Source organism: Lepisma saccharinum, chromosome 7 (genome assembly GCF_977018435.1).
Source record: "Lepisma saccharinum chromosome 7, izLepSacc3.1, whole genome shotgun sequence".
NCBI classification, from domain to species: domain Eukaryota; kingdom Metazoa; phylum Arthropoda; class Insecta; order Zygentoma; family Lepismatidae; genus Lepisma; species Lepisma saccharinum.
The window spans coordinates 51532569-51552923 of NC_139235.1; the positions used below are offsets into that span (position 1 = coordinate 51532569).

Here is a 20355-nt window from a genome sequence, read left to right on the forward strand (position 1 = left end):
TTGTCTAGTTTCTGCAACGTCTCATTTTTCTTACATCTCTGAGAAATGTTTCAGACACATTTCGGCAACGTTGGATTCGGTCATCATGCATGCGTGGCGGCCATCCGGGACATTTTCTGCGGCGGCCATGTTGTTACCTTCAACGCTGACCGGGAGTCGTGCACATCTTATGAAGAATAATGTTGTTTATTGCGTGGTAAGTTGAATATTATTAATGCCAAAGTGTGTTTAATTGTGTTATACTTATGCACGCTATATATTTAATCCGTGTTGTACAACGTGTGTGAAAAAGTGAGTGGAAACAAGGCAGTTCAAGCCAGTGTTTAAAGAAGTATTTTGTTTTGTTTGTTTAATTAAAATATGTGGACGTAAAGAAGCACTGAACTTCTCCACTTCATGAAACTATAATCGCGAGAAATAAGTTGTCTACGTTGTGTGTAGTGAAAAAGTGAATGGTCGAGACGCAAAGTATTTCCCTGCATGTTTTTACTGTTAAAAATAGCTATATAGTTCTCGTTTACGGTATATGACCCCACCCCCCGTAAATTTTGCACAAAGTTTGTCCTCTTCTTTTTAAAAAATGTTGTTTCTCACTTCCCTGTGCGTAGAATACCACGTAAGTTGTTACGTTCAGAGCCTCTATCTAATACAAATTACGAATCAACTGATTTGTTCTGTGCCATCGTTACGTAATGTAAGTCTATGGCAGCACCACAGGCACGGTCATACTTGTTAGATCAGCTCTCGATTGGTTGCACAAGCTATCAAGAATAAAATTATCCTATGAAAAAACCTTTAATAATAGCTCAAATGAACATAGCAGTCATAATCAAAATTCTGTTTACAATGAAGTGCAATTATAAACAAAACAAACATGATGCTGGCTTAAAAAAAAACAAAAAAACACACAGCCCTCTGAAAGTGACAGTATGCCATGACTACTAGTAGTGTCACAGTGCCATGACTAGACAGTGTATATTATAAAAGAATGACTAGCTATGCCAGGCTATCAAGCTAGTGTTTATATAAGTATTTTGACCTGTCTCATTATCCACTATAATGTGAGAAATTCTTGTGATGAAATACATGTAAAATCAAAAGAGATTTTATTGTATACTTTCATCTTTTCATGCTCCTTATCAGGTCAGGTAGATAATATGAAAAGCTAGCTTTTCCTATATTTCCAGCCATCAATCACCACATGGGTAATTTTTTGTGTGACAAAACTAAATTCCTAATTATATTTCTCTCTTAATCACTTATTAGGTTACTCACTTATGTTAATAATCTCTCTCTTTCTCTCTCATGTAGTCTTGTATAGTTTTGTTTCTCATGAGGCTTGTCATGCCCTCCATATACTATATTCATAATTAGGTAGGTAGAATTATAGATTGACAAGAATAAAATAAAAGGTTAAAATGTAATTATGATGCTGCACGATTGCACAAGTTGCACATGTTGTATTTAACTTGACATGCTAAAAGAAAGATGAAACATGAATTTTTTTGTACGGAATGCCGAGGAATTTTTAAAAAAGTAGATGGAAACACTAATTTTCACTCATATTAACGATTTGGATGTTACATGATATATTGAACATTCACTAAAAACCTTTATGCTAGTTCTGAGCAAATAATATGAATTAAAAGCAATTTTTCTTGCCAAAATTCAATCTGTTTTACGGCATTCTCCGAGGTTACATTTATAAAAAAACTGATTGGTGCTGACATGAAGAATGTAAATTCTTGATGTTGCTTTGCAATTTTCTTCAAGGCTATGATGTTTATGACTCCCACAGTTAGTTTTTATGCAGATTTAGCAGTAATTGAGTATTTTATGGCTGATTTAAGATTAGTTTCTTTCGCAAGAATGATCATTTTTTGACAAAATTTGGATTTCAAGTTACAGCAATTCAAAACTATGAAACAATACAAGTTTAATATACTAGATTTGGGTCATTTGTGGTTCAATTGTTATTATTAAGTTTGAAGAGGTAAAAAATTGGTAATATTTAGTTGTTTTTATGCTAAAAATCCATTCGATCATCATTTCTTTGTAATTAGGTAGGTAGAATTATGGATTATTGACAGAAATAAAATAATAGGTTAAAATCAAATTATGATACTGCACGATTGCACAAGTTGCAGATGTTGTATTTAACTTGACATGCTAAAAGAAAGATGAAACATGAATTTTTTTGTACGGAATGCCGAGGAATTTTTAAAAAAGTAGATGGAAACACTGATTTTCAGTAATATTAACGATTTGGATGTTACATGACATATTGAGCATTCACTAAAACCTTTATGCTATTTCTGAGCAAATGATATGCAGTAAAAGCAATTTTTCTTGCCAAAATTCAATCTGTTTTACGGCATTCTCCGAGGTTACATTTATAAAAAAACTGATTGGTGCTGACATGAAGAATGTAAATTCTTGATGTTGCTTTGCAATTTTCTTCAAGGCTATGATGTTTATGACTCCCACAGTTAGTTTTTATGCAGATTTAGCAGTAATTGAGTATTTTATGGCTGATTTAAGATTAGTTTCTTTCCCAAGAATGATCATTTTTTGACAAAATTTGGATTTCAAGTTACAGCAATTCAAAACTATGAAACAATACAAGTTTAATATACTAGATTTTGGTCATTTGTGGTTCAATTGTTGTTATTAAGTTTGAAGAGATAAAAAATTGGTAATATTTAGTTGTTTTTATGCTAAAAATCCATTCAATCATCATTTCTTTGTAATTAGGTAGGTAGAATTATGCATTATTGACAGAAATAAAATAAAAGGTTAAAATCAAATTATGATACTGCACGATTGCACAAGTTGCAGATGTTGTATTTAACTTGACATGCTAAAAGAAAGATGAAACATGAATTTTTTTGTACGGAATGCCGAGGAATTTTTAAAAAAGTAGATGGAAACACTGATTTTCAGTAATATTAACGATTTGGATGTTACATGATATATTGAGCATTCACTAAAACCTTTATGCTATTTCTGAGCAAATAATATGAAGTAAAAGCAATTTTTCTTGCCAAAATTCAATCTGTTTTACGGCATTCTCCGAGGTTACATTTATAAAAAAACTGATTGGTGCTGACATGAAGAATGTAAATTCTTGATGTTGCTTTGCAATTTTCTTCAAGGCTATGATGTTTATGACTCCCACAGTTAGTTTTTATGCAGATTTAGCAGTAATTGAGTATTTTATGGCTGATTTAAGATTAGTTTCTTTCCCAAGAATGATCATTTTTTGACAAAATTTGGATTTCAAGTTACAGCAATTCAAAACTATGAAACAATACAAGTTTAATATACTAGATTTTGGTCATTTGTGGTTCAATTGTTGTTATTAAGTTTGAAGAGATAAAAAATTGGTAATATTTAGTTGTTTTTATGCTAAAAATCCATTCAATCATCATTTCTTTGTAATTAGGTAGGTAGAATTATGCATTATTGACAGAAATAAAATAAAAGGTTAAAATCAAATTATGATACTGCACGATTGCACAAGTTGCAGATGTTGTATTTAACTTGACATGCTAAAAGAAAGATGAAACATGAATTTTTTTGTACGGAATGCCGAGGAATTTTTAAAAAAGTAGATGGAAACACTGATTTTCAGTAATATTAACGATTTGGATGTTACATGATATATTGAGCATTCACTAAAACCTTTATGCTATTTCTGAGCAAATAATATGAAGTAAAAGCAATTTTTCTTGCCAAAATTCAATCTGTTTTACGGCATTCTCCGAGGTTACATTTATAAAAAAACTGATTGGTGCTGACATGAAGAATGTAAATTCTTGATGTTGCTTTGCAATTTTCTTCAAGGCTATGATGTTTATGACTCCCACAGTTAGTTTTTATGCAGATTTAGCAGTAATTGAGTATTTTATGGCTGATTTAAGATTAGTTTCTTTCCCAAGAATGATCATTTTTTGACAAAATTTGGATTTCAAGTTACAGCAATTCAAAACTATGAAACAATACAAGTTTAATATACTAGATTTGGGTCATTTGTGGTTCAATTGTTATTATTAAGTTTGAAGAGATAAAAAATTGGTAATATTTAGTTGTTTTTATGCTAAAAATCCATTCAATCATCATTTCTTTGTAATTAGGTAGGTAGAATTATGGATTATTGACAGAAATAAAATAAAAGGTTAAAATCAAATTATGATACTGCACGATTGCACAAGTTGCAGATGTTGTATTTAACTTGGCATGTTAAAAGAAAGATGAAGCATGAAATTTTTTCTGCGGAATGCCGAGGAGTTTTCTAAAAAAGTAGATGGAAACACTGATTTTCACTCATATTAACGATTTGGATGTTACAGGACATATTGAGCATTCACTAAAAACCTTTATGCTAGTTCTGAGCAAATAATATGAAGTAAAAGCAATTTTTCTTGCCAAAATTCAGTCTGTTTTACGGCATTCTCCGAGGTTACATTTATAAAAAAACTGATTGGTGCTGACATGAAGAATGTAAATTCTTGATGTTGCTTTGCAATTTTCTTCAAGGCTATGATGTTTATGACTCCCACAGTTAGTTTTTATGCAGATTTAGCAGTAATTGAGTATTTTATGGCTGATTTAAGATTAGTTTCTTTCGCAAGAATGATCATTTTTTGACAAAATTTGGATTTCAAGTTACAGTAATTCAAAACTATGAAACACTGCAAGTTTAATATACTAGATTTGGGTCATTTGTGGTTCAATTGTTATTATTAAGTTTGAAGAGGTAAAAAATTGGTAATATTTAGTTGTTTTTATGCTAAAAATCCATTCAATCATCATTTCTTTGTAATTAGGTAGGTAGAATTATGGATTATTGACAGAAATAAAATAATAGGTTAAAATCAAATTATGATACTGCACGATTGCACAAGTTGCAGATGTTGTATTTAACTTGACATGCTAAAAGAAAGATGAAACATGAATTTTTTTTTCTGCGGAATGCCGAGCAATTTTTAAAAAAAGTATATGGAAACACTGATTTTCAGTAATATTAACGATTTGGATGTTACATGACATATTGAGCATTCACTAAAACCTTTATGCTATTTCTGAGCAAATAATATGAAGTAAAAGCAATTTTTCTTGCCAAAATTCAATCTGTTTTACGGCATTCTCCGAGGTTACATTTATAAAAAAAAATTGATTGGTGCTGACATGAAGAATGTAAATTCTTGATGTTGCTTTGCAGTTTTCTTCAAGGCTAAGATGTGTATTTTACTTGTGCAAAATATTGTTTTTTGAAATGAAAATTCTGACCAGAATTGATATTATGACATTATTTCCTTTCAGGAAAAAATGAATGTTACTGCACTCCAACAAGAGGTTATAGCGGAGAACCTGCAATGAAATACTTCTTAACAGAACAGAAGCAATTGTATTTTGACAAATTTAGACAAATAAAGAATATATTTTATGAAAAAATATTATTTTTACGTATAATAATGTTTCTTTGATGTGATGCATGTCCAATTTTTAGAGTTCAATGGTGACATGGATAGTGTCTGATCACTCGCTGGTGTAAAAAAATGTATCAAAGAATGCTTATTTATATTTATTTGTTCTTTGAATTGATGCTTTAAGTCCACTTTATGCATAAATAGGGTAATCGGGACTGGACCTACAATTCAAAATGGGATCCGTATCACTGCAATGTGCCTCTACCAGAGTTTCGAACCAGAAATCCCTTCATTACAAGGAGCTTAATTCAATTTCTCAGTGTATTCTGAAACTGGCCAACCCATCCTAACCACTATAACAACGTTGAAAGTCAAACATGGGTGAAATATAAATTATTAAAAAATAATAGAAATGAGAACGTATTATTATATCTTTGAAGTAATAATTCAATGGAAATTGCTCACAAGTAACATTAAGATAATTAATTTCTCTAACTAGTAACCACAACCTCTGATACACGCTGCACATTTAATATTATAGAGAATGTCAAAACTTTTCATTGATTTATAAATTTTTAGTTATTATTCAATTATATTATTCGTATTGTTACTGCCAAAAAATTGCTAAAATTTAGCTTGTCTCCATTTTACACCTGTGAATTGATATTTATTTCCCAGTTGTGGTTACTGGTTCATTTACTGAATTTATTTTGTGGTCAAAGTGTATCTACATTTCTCGAATTATGTAAGTATATAGGATATTATTACATTCATTTTGAATTTTTGTTTGAGATTCGTAAAAGGTGAGAATGTCACATAGTAAATTTTAGTATCCGAAAGTTATATTTGAAGACATGTGCTCAATTTGTGATGTTTGAAATTAATTTGGAATATTGCTGCGTAATTCTGAAAGTTCGAACACCATATAGGTTGAAAACCATACATGTGGAACATGTATTCTGTCCAGGAAAAATGTTTTATTCATACAGACACATTAGAGTAGAATTTTCAGATGACCGTGACTCATAGAATCATGAATGGATTTCATACAACACTAAAATGCTTCCAGCTTCTCATCTATTAGTAGAGGGGACGGGAGCATTATGCTGATCACAGCACTCAAATCCCACCTTCTTTGTTGGTTGGTGCTTTTAAGTCCACTTTATGCACAGTAAGGCTAATCGGGACTGGACCTACAGTTTAAAGTGGGATCCGAACCACTTGTGCCTCCACCGGGTATCGAACCCGGAACCCCTTGATTACAAGGCAATGACGCTACCACTGCGCCATGGGAGAGGCCCCACCTTCTTTGTGACATGGTGCAACAAACCACGGAGAGCTTATTATTACATGTAAAACTTTACACACATTTGAAGGTAGTTTAGGATTTGGTGGCGAATACGAGTATTTTTCTTTTTTTTTTTAGTTGTAACTGTTGTCTGGTTTGAATGAATGTGTATTTTGTAATTTTATGCACTTTTCCCCCCCTCGAGAATAATTGTAGCAATTGAGATACGTGGTCATTTGAGGAGAGGTAAAATAAATATAATTAAATATCATTCCTAATTAGGTATCAAACATTGTGAATTTTATTTTCAGGAAATGATTTACAAATAAATATTGAAATAAAGGGGCTTAACCCCAATAGGCCCCCTTAAATATTTCACTCGTGAATACAGTACTGATTCCATTGAATATAACCGTAATGTAAAATTATATCACTGTAATGTAGCTGAAATATCACAAAACCTTACGGAAATGTATTTGTAATGTTACACTGACATGTTTCTGCAATGTTACATTGACACGTTTCTGTAATGTTGCACTGATATGTTTCTGTAACATTACGAATGTTATGTTAGATTCGCGGACATTTTTACATTGCTGAAACATCACAGTAATGTTTCGCAATGTTGCTGCAATGTTACAATGTTTCACGAGTTACGTATCCGTAACATATCTGAAACCATGTTGTGCTGTATGGGTAATGGTTGTAAACGTCGAACCCTCAGCCTCTACAGGATATTTCCCAGACCGGGAAAAGCTATATTTTTAGATGCCTTCATGTCTGAAAATTAGAAACCTTCCCCTAGGAATCATCAAACCATTTCATCCTTTGATGGTTTCTTAATGCGTCACACAGTTCACCACAAATAGTTTTTTTTTCAGCAACCATATTAGTAGCTTCAGTGGCGGCGATTAGGGGAGCCGTGGGGGGGGGGCAGTTGCCCCGACATTTTGCCATTTTTGCCCCCGTACTGTGCTAAATCTTATCTATTGTCGTTTTCACATCGTGAAGGCACAATGGCTCTTATGGAGTACCGCGCGGTGTTGCCATTTAAGGTGCGCTAACTATTATCGCCGGCCGGGATTACCGCGCTTGCTTCCTTTCACAATAAACATGTTGTATGTATGTATTGTATGTTGTTACAGTTGTTATTACACTTGTTATAGTTGTTAGTTTTCCATGATTATTAATTATTATTAACCGGAGTTAACAAAGTATGGGGATACTCTTATTAAATGCAAGCATAATTAATCTATTTCATAAAGTAACATTCATTTATCTAATGTGTAAATACAGTAATACAGTTTTTAACGCAAATGTTATACAATAAGTGTTACCGTAATCGGACAGTTGTTCAACACCCTCCATCGGTGAGTCTTCGGACTGTTCACTGCTCCCGTCAGTATGCCCTACATTTACCCAACTTTCATCTAAGTAAACGATGTTCCGTCCCTCATTCCTAAATTGTCTCATTTTTCGTTATATGAATGTCGCCAAAGTATAATATCGTTTCTCTCAATCAATAAAGCCTTATTTCCTCGCTTTTCAAATTCCAACCCCATTTCTTGCAGCAAAAGGTAGAAAGTCGAATATGTAAAATTTCGCAACGACTTTATTGTCGTTAACTTCCTTCATCACAGACTGAATTGTTGCGGGAACGTTTCTAAACAGAAATGCATGAAATTTGCATCTTATGGCACTGCGAATGAAATCATTATATTTCACTTCCCTGCTGGATTTGTATTTTAGTCATTACTCTTTTTTTCCGGGGTGTAACGATTGAGCCTTACTTACTTTCATTTCTGAATCTAAAGAATGTACGCCTACTGACACCAGCCACCTTACAAAGTTCACTAACAATGAACGATTGACTACGTCCAGGGTTCTTTCTCTTTAAATATTCGAACATTCTTAAAATAGTTTTTCTCTCCCCCTTCTAATTCTCTCATCCTTTTTCCTGCGATCCATTGTGACGACTGAAGACTTACAGATTAGGACGCTATTAATCACTTCATGAACCACTTGTAAAAATCACCGAAATGTCGACACATAACGCTTCACCAGACCACCAAGAGTGTTAAAAGGTCACTGAACGGTACGAACTCATAATACCTGAGTATGACTGGTATGACAAAGACTCATGCCAACGCGTCTCCTTACTTCTTGCGCTGATCGACTTGAAAACAAACTGCATTTACAGGAGGAAGTAATGCCTCTGGGGACCTTTGAGTGAAGACAAAAATAATTTCATTATTATCTTTACAACTTTGTCGCTGTGAGTTTTTACGTAGACTTATAAAACAAAATTTGGCCAGAGACGACATTTTCCACTGCGCCAATAAAAAATCCGCATATTTTATTCGACAATTCATTTCTTTAATGACACCTCCTTAAAAATATTGCCAAAGTTTCAGCACCACCATCACCAGTGATAACGGAATAGTAGTGTCGATTTATTTCGTAACAATTCCTCCGATTTTACGGCATGATTTAACGTTTTGAATAGAAAAGATGTTCAAAATTTGGTTTCAACGAACACTTGCATTTTAATTATTTTAAAATAATATGAAATAAAGTTCACAATTTTCGTCCTCCCCAATGTGTGCTACATAAAATTTTCTACCTTACTGTAATTTTTTTTCTACTTCACGTAAATTTCAACATCGATATATTTGGTAATAGCGCGCTTTATTTTCCCATAAGAAAAGCATTGTCCATAAGCCCATTGTGCCTTCACGATGTGAAAACCACTATAACAAGGGAAAGTACCCATTCTCCTCTAGTTTTGGAGCACAATCGCCGCCACTGAATAGTTTATACCTGCATTTCCATTCCAAGTAACTTTGCACCACACCTCTTTGAACAATAATCCTTTAGTTCATTCAGTCTTTTAATATCTGAATTTAATCTACAGTTAGCAATTTTGTTGAAATCAGAAGTACGAGAAAGATTTTAAAATGTGAAGAACATTTTCTTGAATGAATAATACTCATGATTCTGATAATGATTCAAAATTCAAAGAAATCCTTTCCCAGAGAGAAATAGAAAAAATAAAATGGAAGGATAATCGGAGTAGGTATAATTACTTGACATGTAAACTATGACTGAAGAGTTCAGTTCTTTAAAAAATGACCTATTGTAGCCAAATCGGGAAGTCCTTAGTGTTCTAATTACGCAAGGAGCCAGAGTAATGTGAAAAGGTTTGGGCCAGAATTCCCACTGCACTTTTGCTATTAATATTAGTACAAAGGAACTCTTCTTTCGAACTCAGACGGAAGTCTCTTGTGAGAAACGCTCTGTTGTCGGATAATGAAGCGAACCTAATGGACTTGAAGCGAACAACTTAGATTCAGGGGCCCTGTCGTTCATTTGGAATTTGAAAATGAAAGAAAGTTTACTACCTACGTAATTTCATTCAGTCCAAAAATGTATGCGTTTACACTCCCCAAGACGGCGAGTTGTAATCAAATGGCGTGGGTTCGAACTCCGGAGAAACGCGTGCATTTGAACTCTTATGCAGTATACAGGACAGTTGCGAGGGATACAGACCCCATTTTGTGCTCTTTGTGGTATTACTAATTCGTGGATCCTTGATCCTGAAACCTGGAAGAATTGCGAATTTAGTGTAAATTAGAGGTTTTTCGTTTTGTTGTGCAATAAATAATAAGCTATCTTGATGTAAAAACTACTGAAAACAATTTCTACTGATTCGGAAACAAATGCGTGAAACCAATTTCTACTGATTCAGTAACGAATGCGGACACAATGGATTTTGATGTTATTCTGAAGAACATTCATTCATCCCTGCAGGTTAGCGTTACAATGGCAGAGGTCCTGGGTTCGAATCCAGACCTGGGCATCGGTGTTTGTGTCCATTCATAAATGTAATCATATCATTACTCATCCCATCTTCGCGATTACCCATAAGTGGCAGGAAAGCGAAGTAAAATAAACTAAATCTATCTATCAATTATGCCATTCCCAGCACTCGAAATAAGGGGGATGCGAGGGACGTTACCCATCAACTAGTATTAACACCCCAAATCTATCACACTACCGAAATGTTCAACTATATATTTAAGATTCAATGCAATTCGCTTTCTACTCCTCATGTTTATAAAAAAATGTCTTCCCACGGTGGATGTCAGCTCGCAACAGCGATAAAAACATTTTACTACATCAGCCTACTGGGATTTAGGCATTTATAATTCTTCAGTTTGTGTGCAAGTGTGTTATCGTTATTGTAGTATAGTTAACCACATTAAAGGATTTGTATGAAACACAATCGTGTTACTGTGTCCGTAAGATCCAGCCCCATGGTAAAAATTCCAGCAAGCTCCAGAGGGAGTCGTATACCCATAGTAACATCCGCAAGGCTTGACCAACCCCCCCCCCCCCCAGCTAAGAATTCCCAGTGCAAGTGCTGGTCATTCCCACTCACCGTGCAGGAGAGGACAGAGAGTCCCCACGAGGGTCATGCCTCCAGCCCCCAAGTACTGGCCGATGGCTACCTCCTGGAAGAAGATGGGAATCCCGCAGCAAACCATGGCTATTCCGTACGTCACCAGAAATGCACCTGCAACCGGAAATGGAAAGAAGACAGTCAATACTAATGTGGAAATGTTTGGCATACATACATAAAATCCCAGCTTAATTGGTTATGTGGAAAAAAAATTGACACACTACAACGAACAAGATTAGAATTTTCTTAATATACGAGTTCACGCGAGTGATGTTAAATTTGAATCAGTTTGTTTTAGTAACAACAAATCATTTTATTCGTGACACATGTAAAATAGAATAAGGTTTCAAGTAATAATTTCATGGAGTAAAATGACACAGTATTCTATTGAATCATTACTTATTATGATATTTTAGGTCTACAGTTTGAGTACTTGATTGATTGATACGATGGCTTTATTACACTACGCTTTTCTGCAACTTTTGGCTAATTGCGAAGATGGAGATGAGTGGTGATATGATGAAATTGATATATGAACACTCACAGACAGCCATCCCCATGCAGAGATTCCAACCCTAGACCCCTGGCGTCGCAGCGCGATGTGCTAACCACTCCGCTACGGGGGCCGGCAGGTGTACTTGAAAAATGCATCTTCCATTTCAAACATATTGAATCAGCTTTTTATCCGAGCAGTTGTCCTTTTATGCTGTTCTACAAATAGTATGCTATTTTATGCCACTTTCCCCTATTGTTATTTTCTGTACAAGGAGGTCAATTTTTGTTCATTTCCCAGTTGCAAGGTGCCCGCGCCCCCCTGAGATTTCTGGAAAGTATTAATGTAATTCGAATGGTCGAATTGTAGCGATATTTTATAACAAAAGTATTGTTTTCTGTGACTTACAGGCCGTAAGTTACAGCAACTATTATTATCATCATCTTTGTTATTATAATTTTACAGTACCTTTCGGCACGTAAAAACATGGAGCAGAGCACGATGGACAGTAGATTAAGTGTTGTCCGACTCTGATTGATATCTGTGCATTGTGAAAAGTAGAAAAATACAAAGAACTGTTCATCAACAAAGTGATAGATGTTCATTGAAAGAAAGAAAGGCAAATTCCGTTTCTATCAAAATAGCAGACTCGAGTCTCAACTTGTATACAACGCCAAAGTATTTCCTATTCAATTTGAATTTTACGATTTGTAAAGTAGTGATAATAATAACAATAGCACTAATAATAAACGTTTCTGTGACTCTGCCCCCTGAGGAAAAATCCTGCGGACGCCCTTAACCTATTGGTACACTATCGTGCAGACCTCCGTGGCGGAGTGGTTAGTGCTTCGCGTTACAACGCCAGGGGTGCCGGGTTCGAATCCCGGCCTGAGCATGGATGCTCTTTGTGAGTGCTCCATATTATTATCACTCCTTCTCATTATCGGGATTAGCCAAAAACAAAGCAAATCAATCAAGACCATTTCATCCTTCTTTAGTATTTTTAATATAATTTTTAAGACACCACATTTCAATAAAAATCTGTCACGGTACAGTGTCAACGAAGTATAAGGTGTGTTTTATACAGCATATATTGATACGCTTGTAGGCTATTCCTAATCTGTGCTTGCAGATTTAATTGTATTATCTGCAAATTTGCTGTATAAAGAAACAAACTGCCTGAGTACTACGTGCGGTGAGTGTACGTGGTGAAGTTCTGTGTTTCCTTGCTACAAACTGACGTCAAAGTTTGCACACTTGAAATGCATCTGCCACTCCTCCACAAAACCTTGAAATTCTTCCGATTGGAAGCGAACCAACAACCTGTACGCGGTCAGAAGTAATACCCTTCTCGCATCGTTGCTTTATATTTCTTAAGGGATAAGGCAAACATGACGACAAAACTGGAGTTCCTTCTTCCTAGATCAGACTTGAGCGCAGCAGTGAATATACATGAATTCCTCAAGTACGAGGGGTGTTTAGATTTTACTACTTCAAGGCTTCCTTTCTTTTTTGTGTGAAACATGTGTTGACTTGCTGTCTGACCGTTCTAGCAAGTTCAAGAGACGCCAGTCCTATAGAGCTAGATTTTGAGCAAGTAGAGATAAAATTATTGTGTGTATGTGTTGTATATGTACGTACATACAATATGTTCACACACGCATACACACATTATATATATATATTGTATATATATATATATATATATATATATATATATATATACACACATACATACACATACACACACAATATACTCGTATATGTGTACATATTGGGAAATTCCATTTTATAACATCACACATGAATTTTCTGTTCTTTTATGAAAAAGTTGCATAAATTATTTTTATTTCACTATTTTTAATTTTTTTAGAATGAATGATTCGATTAAAAACAGGTTTTGAGAACATAAAACAATTTCTAAAGCTCTCGAATTCACTCTGGGTTCACAGCAGAACTTTGTGTCTGTCAAATTATTTGAAGAGGACTGACTACAAGGGATCTACGGATTTAAAAATTTGAGGGAGTATAGCATACCCATGTATCAGCCGAGTTCCTGCGCCACTGTCTGTGTGCGTGTTCTTATGCAGGCAGAAACTTTTACAAATTATCTACATTTTTACCAAAATCTGTTCATAAACTAAACTGCCTGTGAGAATATTATTTACTAATTGACAATGTGATCTCATACATTACTTCATCACTGCTGACAATCGCATCATTCGTGATACGCGTAGTCGATAGCCGACTTACATCAACTTTGCATGCACAGTCAAGAGGTCAGAACAAGAGCAGTTTTATCATTAGCGTAACTAACATCTGCGCCCCCCCCCCCACCGCAGCAACTTCTAGTTGTGCCCCCTACTCGTTAAAAAGAAGAGCTTTCTGAAATATTAATTCATGCCTACATTTATATTAGGTATACAAATATGAAAATACATACATGTAATTTGAATCAATGTAAAAACCAGTACGAAAGGTTAAGAAAACAGACAAACAATATATATATTATAATTATACAAAATACACTGTTACTACAAAAATTACTACAAAAATTACGATATTGTTAAATGCCCATTAACAGTCCTCTGCGATTTTGGATGGAAGCAAATTCTTGTGCTCGTGTGTTCAAGTCCAGTTTTCCAGTACAATCTTTTTCGATGCTTAACAGCGTCAGTCTACTTAATCTCACCCATGTCATTGTGCTTCTCAAGAAAAATTTTATCAAGTTTAGCTTGGAAAACGACCTCTCAACTGATGAAGACATCACAGGTAGTGTCAATTACAGCATATAAGGATGCTACTAACCACAATTTTGTTTTGTATCAAGGGGAATTCGATGTTCGACATGTTTCCTCATTTGATTTCAGCTGACACTACATTCTGAAAACAAACAATTTCTGTAGCTATAATGCAAGATAAATCTTCTTCATATTTCTTCCAGAAATTTGTAGCGAATTCCACTCACTGCCTGTCTGTGTGTTCCGTTAGGGCGGTGGGGCTTAAAAACTAAAAAATTAACAGAAAAATCTAAAAATGTTTTTAAGTGATATTTAGACACCATTGCTCTCTTGCATTTAAAATCGACTCACTGCTTACCAAAATACTGAGCTTTGTTAAAAGAAATCGATAAAGAAAATTCAACATGGCGGTTAGAAATCTTCACATCAGACGAGCACATGAGCAGTGGCGGATTAAGGTGGGTGCTATTGATGCTGCAGCATTAGACCTATTCCTGAAATAGGCCCAGATGAAAACAGACGAGAATTTTCCGAAAGCTCAACAGTTTTCTTTTGCTATATTAACCTGAAAATAAACCTTAGAATGAAATTTGGAGCCCCAATTTCGGACACTTAGACAAACGTTACTTATTATACAGCATCAGGCCCAATTTCGTCTTAATCTGGCCCTGAACATGCGTGTGCTTTAATACGGTATAGCGTTGTCTCTTTAACATGTCCCACTATAACGGAAAGGACAGTGCATTTTGGTTTAAAACAACATTTCTGCTTGCAATGTCTCATACTATAGACACGAAACAAAAATCATTGAGTAGAGAAAATACTATAATAAAGCAGAAATTTGGTCTAAGAGCTTTAGCCAGAAAATACATAGCTACAATTATTTGTGTCAAGAACAAACTTAAATCTAAAAAAAATATTTTAATTCGATAGATATTCGTGACAAAAGTTATGAAATACAAATAAAATTGAACAAATTTTGCGCTTTTTCATTTTGGTTCTATTTATTTGTGTTTGCATGTATCGTTCCCAAAGTCATCTTTTGGCGTATTTTTTTTTTCGAGTTGGCTTCATTTGTCTTGAAATTGGTTCCATAGATGATATTAGTTTTACTAGTTAATTACCAGACTACAGAAGATAAATCTAGACATACTGCGGATAAAATACGTAAATACACGCGGTCTTTCTCAATCTCTAATCAGGATTAAGCTAATGCTACTAGTGTTCGAGTCTCAGCACGTTATTAAACACAAATGGACCGCCTTATAGACTATGACGTCACATATTATTAAAGCAAGCCCACATTATCCCCCTAGCTCTTTAGTTAGTATCCGTCGATTGTGGTTATTGAAACTTGCATTGCACATTTAAGACTGTTGAATGTTATTTTCGTATTTTAGGTTATTTACAGTGCACATACACTCAATTTAAAACTTTGCTCTTATGCACAGTAAGGCTAATCGGGACTGGACCTACAGTTTTGAAGTGGAATCCGCACCACTATGTGCCTCCACCGGGTATCGAATCCAGGACCCCTTGAGTACAAGGCGACGATGCACCACTGCGCCACAAGATTAGTATAAATAGGTTTTTGAAATTGTATTAAAAGTCCACGGCATAGTGAAATACAGAACAAGATGATCGTCACTGAATTAGTATGATGTAACACAGGTTTATAAACAAACAAGAAATGAAACATTACTCAGGCGTTTGTGGTACCTAAGGTTCCCCTGCCAACTTCTTTTTGTCTCAGATGAATCAACATTTACCAAAAATATTGTGGAAATGTGTGAAAGATCAGAAATGGGTAACCAATAATAGTACAAGGATGACTGGCTTTGACTTTTAAAAAATTCACTTATTGTACCCGACATTTCTTTTTCCAAAAAACTAAGTGAGGTTGCATGTTAACACCATTTCATCTTCAACCTAAAGTAGAGACTAGAAGGAGGATGTTAGCGGAAGCTTGCATTCTACCGAATTTAAGTCAATCTTTTGCAATACTAAGGATATGTCCACAAAAACTGATGTGCTAACATGTGGTTTATTGTGAGTCCCAACCTTACATCGACGCCAGCTTCAGTCTTTCAGTACTATGTTATCGTTGGCTTTTCTATGGTTTCTGGACACCCTTCAAAATACTTTCTTTTAACAAACAAGAGGATTTGGGCAATTCTGGCACATTATCAAAATATGCTCATTTCTCTTTCTTCACCATTTATTGCATAACTCCCAGAACATTTGCAGTTCACATTGCGTGCATTTGATGATTCACGCTGATAATGAGATCAAATATTTTCCTACAAATATTATCCTATCTTACGTCATGCTTAATTCTGATTAATCGTCACATTGAAATGTGGTTATTACATAGAGATTGTGATTTGCTTCATTGTTTCCTTCTTATCAGTCATTTAAAGTAACACTTTAGTTGTAACATTGCATTAAAATTAGATATTTCATGAACTACAGACTGGCGAAAAAGTCAGTTTACCCATACACAAATTCAAGTTTATACACAAAATTCAAGTATACATACAAAATACAAGTAGATACACAAAATTCAGCGTATTCAGCTCCTTTTCCATAATTGCATGTGGATTTGTATCAGACCAGTAGACACAATTATGACGATTCACAAGGCCGTTAACTTTGATGAAATGTGGATTTATCACTGTAATTCACACGACTAAAAAGGTCATCACTTTCCTGATCCAGCATTTGTTCGCAGAAGTTGGTAGGGCCCGTAACAGGGACCATTCCTGTCGTCTGGAATTGATTAGAGCACCTACGAATGTTCTTGTCAGATGGGGCGCCACCATACATAAAATAACCAAAATCTTAGCCGATAACTCCGTTGGACTGTAATCACTGATTTACACCTAGCGATTTCCAAGACTAAAAAAGCCTTGCGCATGGGAGTCGCTGCCATCTTTAACCCGCCGTTAGTAGCGGGTGAGCGCTGCGCTCACTTTCGTTTTCAAATGCTTGTAATTCGAGCTTCTTGGAAGCGTGAGAGCGAAGACTACTTTCCTTTCCAATTATCCCCTTCAATAAGATACCACAATTCGAAATATGAATCTTCGCTAACACTCTCTGAGCCATCTTTGTTTCAGTTGTCTCGGAGGTGCGAGAACAAGGGAGCACGGCGCTCACCCGCCAGCAACTACATTCACCTACTAATGAGTAATGAGTTGAAATAGATTTCATTATCTTCTTAAAAAAAATAAGCAAAACATTAAAATGTGTATTATTCACAAACAAAATATACATATATTGCATAAACATCCTGATCTGAGTCAAATTTAGCAAACAAAATCATTACCAATACGAAAATACGTGGTGTAAGCGCCACGCTCACCAGCGAGTAACGGCGTGACAGATCCGACCGCGAGTAGTGCCGGGTTAAAACTGGTGCAGTGTTAGGAAACAAATTTGGACACTTAGAATCAAAACTTCGACAGTTGCTCTTTCATCACAGAGATTTCAAATAAGGTTCTAATATCCCTGTCTTTTATCGGAGACCGGCTGATGTCACGTACGGCGTTGCATGTCTAGAGGCACGCGACCGATAAAATTTCGCGTCAGCATTTCTCTGCTTTCGTGCCTCAAGACAACGCCGTACCGTATGTGATAAAGAACAGACAGACACTAAACACCTTATTTGGAAGCTATCACCGCAGCGTGGCCGTGCGGTCTGACAGTCCACACAAACCCCCGAACCTCCGAGTGGAAAATTCAATGTGGCTTTACGGGGGTAGTCCGCCCATGTACCGCGCCGAACCACGCCGGATCGCGGAACATTTTCCATGCTCGTCTACAGCGGGGCCGAGCGTGACGCTTGGCGGAGATAAACGAAGAGACCCGGAATTACACGAGAGGGCATTTGGAGACGCGGCGAACGGACATTACCCACCCTAGAGACCTGCAGACTTCTGGCACGGAAATTCCGCGCTTCAGTTGAGTGCGTTTCCCTGTAGTTGGCGGTTATACCACTTTATTTCAATAGAAATCGTGTCTTCGGGAAGATTCCTTTGGTGTTTGAAAAGGGGATTATCTATCGCGTTTCACTGGTAACTACGTCACAAATCAGTTATTAAAAGCTGTCCTAATGTTTGGTTAAATTAATTCTTAGTATTAACGTGCTAAAGAACGTCAAATCATAATTTCAGTTAAGTTACACACAAAAATTGTACTGTGTAAAGCTTGACGCCACTAAGAGGCGGAGAACTTGTTTTGTCTGCTTCTATTGAAATCAAATGAAGAGCTAGGGTGTAAAATATGGTAAGTGACATTTTGGTTATTTCTGAGTTCATTAAGAAAAAAGGTTATTAGAAGTTATGCCAGTGGCGACGATTAGCGGGGCAAGGGGGGGCACTTATCGTCACTTTTGCACCCGCACTATGCTAAACCTTATCTACAAAGAAAAATATACTGTCTTTGCCCCCCCCCCCCCCCGGTTTTGGAACCCAATCGCCGCCACTGAGTTATACTGTAGATAAATTGTATTTGTGTTGTTTTTACCAATTTCAGAAGTTTTGACTGAGGTTTTACACAATGTTTTACACCCGAGCCCTTCAAATGGTATAACGCCCATTACAGAGAAAAGCGCGGAACGAAACCGGGAATTTCCGTGCCAGAAGTCTACAGGTTATCTTAAGGGTTATCACCCAATGAGACTCCGGAAGCGGCTCTTTTGAGTTCCGTTGCCGCGTTTCCCGCGTCTCAGTTGGCGTCAAGCTTCACGTCGATCGCTTCCTTCCCAGTCGGCTCCCATTTGAGTGAAGCACTGCTCAGTGTGCTAATTAACCGGGGGGGGGGGGGGTGCCGAGGACACCCCACAAAAAATATTCCCAGCAGAAGAAAAAAAATAATCCCTGTCAGGGATATTTTTATTCCCACCACAGAAAATGGAATTGAAAGCATATACGAGAGATGATCGGAAAAAGGAATGCAAAGCCTGTAAATTCCAGTAGGTAGCTATTTATTAGATGAACACTAACGGACTGACGTGAAAGGATACCTCATACACTACTTCTAAACATAGTCCTTCCCCGGTTGAGACATATATCCCAGCGCTTCAGGAGGTTCATGATGCGTGTCTCATGTCGTAACCCAACCCTTACGTCCTGGCCTGGCGAGTTTTGGGTGGCATGTGCTCCATCATCCAGCATACTACCCGGAGCTTGCTCCGAGCGATTGCCATACTCTTGCTCCTTTGAAGAAGCATCTCAGAGGACGCCGATTTCACTCGGATGATGTTGTCAAGCACGAAGCAAAGGCTGGGCTCCGGCAACAGGAACCCGAGTTCTATGAGACAGGCATCATGAACCTCGTGAAGCGTTGTGATAAATGCCTGAACCGGGGAGGGACTATGTTTAGAAGTAGTGCATGTATGATGTATCCTTTCACGTCAGTCAGTTTGTATTCGCCTAATAAAAAAAATACCTACTGTTTACAAGCTTTGTATTCTTTCATTTCCGATCATCCCTCGTAGTACATCAAAATCATTCGGAAAAACAGTTAAGTAATCTTTTAAACAATTACATCCTACTTGGTGTCTGAAGATCTATTTCAAAATAGCTCATTGTTTATTTGTTTATTGTCGTCGGGGCAGAGAGGTTTTCGTTGTTTATTTGACAATGGACAGAGCAAAGGCGTTACTCTGTCCATTGTCAAATATACTACGAAAGCCTAAAGCCGTGGCAAGAACAGATTTGGTCAGTTTTATTCGTTGGAGGTAGCAGATCACTCTTCTCGCCGCACGCCGTCATTGAGTTGAACGCGCAATAGATATTTGATCAAGTTTTCTCAGTTTTACCACTTTAATAGCTCTTTTTGTGTACGGGTTTTCTTAGAATGTAAATATATTGTTCATAAATCACGTCTAAATGTTATCAAAAGTTTTAATGACTTAGGTACTTAGAACTGGAAGGCAA

General features: G+C 36.1%; 1 protein-coding gene across 3 annotated transcripts in view; it reads right to left on the reverse strand.

Moving 5' to 3' along the window:
* Positions 1 to 20355, reverse strand: part of LOC145989853 (sodium- and chloride-dependent GABA transporter 1-like) — a 271956-nt gene that overhangs the window by 107325 nt on the left and 144276 nt on the right. For all 3 annotated transcript variants that reach the window (XM_083125309.1, XM_083125311.1, XM_083125310.1), the window contains one exon: positions 11162 to 11296. In XM_083125309.1, the coding sequence (XP_082981435.1) occupies positions 11162 to 11296 (135 nt within the window). The remainder of the gene's footprint in view (positions 1 to 11161; positions 11297 to 20355) is intronic.